General features: G+C 36.1%; 1 protein-coding gene across 1 annotated transcript; it reads left to right on the top strand.

Annotated features, from left to right (window-relative positions):
• Nucleotides 1-1,478: 1,478 nt before the first annotated feature.
• Cldn8 (claudin 8) lies at nt 1,479-3,563 on the top strand. The gene has a single exon (XM_015478425.2). The coding sequence runs from the start codon at nt 1,660-1,662 to the stop codon at nt 2,335-2,337; it is 678 nt and encodes a 225-aa protein (XP_015333911.1). The 5' UTR covers nt 1,479-1,659; the 3' UTR covers nt 2,338-3,563.
• Nucleotides 3,564-4,253: the final 690 nt, after the last annotated feature.

Below are 4,253 nucleotides of genomic sequence, written 5' to 3'. Positions count from 1 at the left end.
CCAAGATAAGAAGTTTTGCTCTTAAGCAGATTAATAAATGAGGAAATTACTATAAATACCAAGTTTTAATTTTTCAACTATCAAGTGTAATAAAATATTAACAACCTGCATGCTATATTTTCTCCCTCACCCCCCCCCCCTTTTTTAAAGAAAATTTACTTTGGCAACTTCCTCTTTCCATTCCAACCCTGAACATTTTTGTTGTTGTTATTGTTTCAATGATCTCCCTAAACCACTTACATTTTGTAAACCATTAAACTTTGTCAAGGTTTAACAAGTGAGCAGAAAACATTTTCTCACATATTTGTATTTAAGTTAGTACAATGAATCAGAGAGGAAGTAAAGTCATAAAGGAAGATTGTTTTATGATGCTAAGGTGGAAAGAAATTGAAGTGCAACTTGAAGACAGAACAGAGAGCCCAAGGTGACAGAAGAAAATCAATGGGTATGCTTATTTTAGTGCCACTGTAATCATTACTTTTAAAAGATGTGGTTCAAATTAACTCACATTTAGAGGCTTCTATGTCTTTCTGAATTCTAGTGTTACACATAAGAAAGACAGTTTGGTTAGCAACTGATTATAATTTAGTTCAATGAATATAGTTGCCTTATCCAGTAAATATTTCGTTTAGAAACACTGGCCATCTGCATAGATATAAGATCCTTGGACCATCTGCAGAATTCTAGTTCCTTCATCTTAGAAAGACAAAGGACTAAAGACAGCCATAAAATAAGTCACCAAGGAAGCAAGCTGTAACCCACCCCATTCAAGTGCTGCGGTAATTGCATCACCTGAAAAGCATCTGGCTCCTTTATTTAATTTTTATTTTTTGCATTTTTTTTCTTATAAATAGGATCATCAAAAATATCAACAAGTAATTTTTCTTGGCTTAAAAGAAAATAATAGGCATTTGGTGCCAAGGAGGAGGACAGTCTCCTGTATTTAATTGCTTTAGTCTTATTCGTCCTTTGGCATGGTTTGTTCCCTGATCTCCTTCCAGTACAGCTTGCCTTAAAGTTGTAGACAAATTAAATCAACCCCTTGGATCACATGTGTTCCAAAGAATGTGGTCTCCCAAGTATGAGCAATCTATCAATTCCTTACTCTCCTTTCACTTTGGCATTTTAACAGTCCTTTCAGATTTCTCTGGCGGATACTTTATTTTATCCCTTAGTCAAAGCAGCTTTTACCAAGGGTTTCAGAATTACCCGTTCAAAGTGCAGCTTTCATGTTGCAAGACATTGGCTCACTTCTTGATGATTGTGCAAACATTTGTAATTATGCCTATAGGTAAACATGCTGATGTCTTCTTGGAAAACTGAGAAGTACAAAGAATGTTTATGTGCAGGTCCAACTGTTCCAAGTATCTCTCTTTGGTTTAGACACACCTGAGTCACCATCCTCCTCTTATTGGCCAAGAAAGTTGCCACACCTGATTTGCAAGCTTACCTGTTGGAGTCAATAGGAGGGGCACCTCACCAGCCAACACTGGATTTAATCTAGCTAGAAATAGCAAAGCAGCTCTTATTTGAAAAACCACTGGGTTCTGAGTTCATTTCTACAGGAAAACTGTTCTCTACGGAGGCACAGAAAGCCTTACTCTAGAGCAGCCTCACAGGCTCAGGATTCCAGTCGGATAAATCTCATTTGAGAGGACGATGGCAACCTACGCTCTGCAAATCGCTGGACTGGTGCTTGGTGGAGTTGGCATGGTGGGCACGGTGGCTGTCACCATCATGCCTCAGTGGAGGGTGTCTGCCTTCATTGGAAGCAACATCGTGGTGTTTGAAAACCTCTGGGAAGGACTGTGGATGAATTGCATGAGGCATGCCAACATCAGGATGCAATGCAAAGTCTATGATTCCCTGCTGGCTCTTTCTCCAGACCTACAGGCTTCCCGAGGATTGATGTGTGCAGCTTCTGTGCTGTCCTTCGTGGCTTTTATGACAGCCATCCTTGGCATGAAGTGTACCAGGTGTACTGGGGACAACGAGAACGTGAAGAGTCGCATCCTGCTAACGGCTGGAATCATCTTCATTGTCACAGGCATGTTGGTGCTCATCCCTGTGAGCTGGGTTGCCAATTCCATCATCAGAGACTTCTACAACCCCATAGTGGACGCTGCCCAGAAACGTGAGCTGGGAGAAGCCCTCTACATAGGTTGGACCACAGCACTGGTGCTGATTGCTGGAGGGGCACTATTCTGCTGTGCCTTCTGTGGCACTGAAAAGAGCAGTAGCTACAGATACTCAATACCATCTCACCGCACTACTCAGAAGAGCTTTCACATGGAAAAGAAGTCTCCGAGCATATATTCCAAAAGTCAGTATGTGTAGTTGTTCATGACTTCTAACTTTACCTATAAATCCATGGGAATGACTAGAATGTCCACTACTTTCTAAAAAGAACCTTGATTTAACATTTTTAACTGCCTAAGCTTAATTATAGGCACTGTGCACCAGCTACTTATGATTCTCCAAACTATTTTAGCAGAATGAGATATTATACACACTGCTTTGATTGTTCTAGGAGCAAAGTCATTTGTTTTTTAAAAGGGCTCATGCATCTCTTCCCTTTCTCAGTACTTCAAAACAATACGGCTAAAGACTGTGTTATTTTACAAACTGTGATTTCTCTGTGTTGTAGCATTATGTATGTAGATGAGCATGACGTTTATGTTTCACATAAATAGAGACAAGCTTATATGGTTCTGTTTTAAATGAAATACAGATCCATTACACTGAATAAATACAATTCAACTATTGCTTTTCTGGGGAATCAGGGATGGGATTGAAGAAGGTTAATATTAATTGTTTAAAAACAGCTTAGGGATTAATGCACTCCATTTATAATGAAGGTTAAAATGAAGGCTTTAATCAGCAGTGTAAAGGAAACTAAATGGTTTTCTGATTCCGGTCTCTGAGCCTGGAGTTAGAAATCCTCACTCCTTTTATCCTCTTTCCCCAGAGGCCTTTCTCTCCTTGTATATTAAATTAACATCTTTGAAAAAGCAGATATTTTGTCAAGAGGCTTTGTGTTCAAACTGCTTTTCCAGGGCTAAGAAGATAACACTGTAGTCTATGAGAAATGAGCAATTTCAGGAAAGTGAATTTTTTTATCTTAATTTTTTGTAGCTATATAAGAGGATGTATTTGATAAGAAATCATATATGTATGTGAATGTTTCAGTAAGTATTTGAGTGTAGTCTTTGGAATTTTTATCACTGTAGATGATGGGGTGAAAATAAGGTTTTAGTTTTCATTTTCTTAACAACAAAACAAGACATAAAAAAGTAAAAAATAAAAAAAGTTGTCTTTTGAGAATTCCATCTTCCCCTATGTGGGTACCAAAATCAAAGTCAAAATTTCAGTACTCTCAAAGACAAATTCCCTTACTTATTTTGTTTTGTAAAGTTGTACTAAACTGGAAATATTATGTGTGTCCTCCAAATTTGATGCAACTGATAATATGATTTGAAGTTCTGTGTCTACGTTTATCATAAATGACTGTCTTATTTGCTTTATATTTTTTGTATAAATAAATTGTACAATTTTATACCTAATATTTTTCCATTATTCCTTTTTACTGTTTTATTAATTTGTAAAAGAGTTTTTAAAAACCTGACATTTATGGTTTGCCAGTTTGTAAAGAATGTCTCATTTTAAGAAGGACTTATTTTAAAGACAGATTCAAGCACCTAACTCAGTCAGGAGACTATGAGATTTTTCAGGATAAAATCAGCATTAATTTTTGAGAATGTAATGTATAACATGTCATTTAATAACAATATATCTTATAATGATTAGACTCATATGCTGGTATTTGATTCAGATACTATCTTTATTAAGATAATACTATAAGTTTCTACAAACCTATTTATTATAAATATTATACATGTGACAGCCATACTTTTAAAAGCCATACTTTTTACATTTGCATTTCAACCTCTGAGAAATAAGACAAATTGATAATAGTGGTTAGTGGTCTGAGGTGTACATTCTACCCTCGGACCTGTATTGCTCTATAGAAATTATATTTTTATATCTCTTATAAGATTGACAATGCCCTTATTACAGTTCATAAGTAGCAAGACCTCAAAAAAGTTAATTGATGTTACCTAATCAAATCAGTATAAAAAATAAGGACTGGTTGGTTTCATAGCTCATACTCCTTTTTTTCAGGGTTAATAAGACTAATCTCATCAAATTTTAGTTTATAAGCTAATCTTTGTATGAAAAAATAACATGCTTAT

This window comes from Marmota marmota, unplaced genomic scaffold (assembly GCF_001458135.2).
Source record: "Marmota marmota marmota unplaced genomic scaffold, marMar, whole genome shotgun sequence".
Classification (NCBI taxonomy): domain Eukaryota; kingdom Metazoa; phylum Chordata; class Mammalia; order Rodentia; family Sciuridae; genus Marmota; species Marmota marmota.
The sequence above is the reverse complement of the archived record's forward strand: the minus strand, read 5'-3'. Positions and strand labels throughout refer to the sequence as shown.

What these genes read in the sequence shown, in the direction of transcription:
- Cldn8 (XM_015478425.2), top strand. Translation starts at nt 1,660, where the DNA reads ATGGCAACCTACGCTCTGCAAATCGCTGGACTGGTGCTTGGTGGAGTT.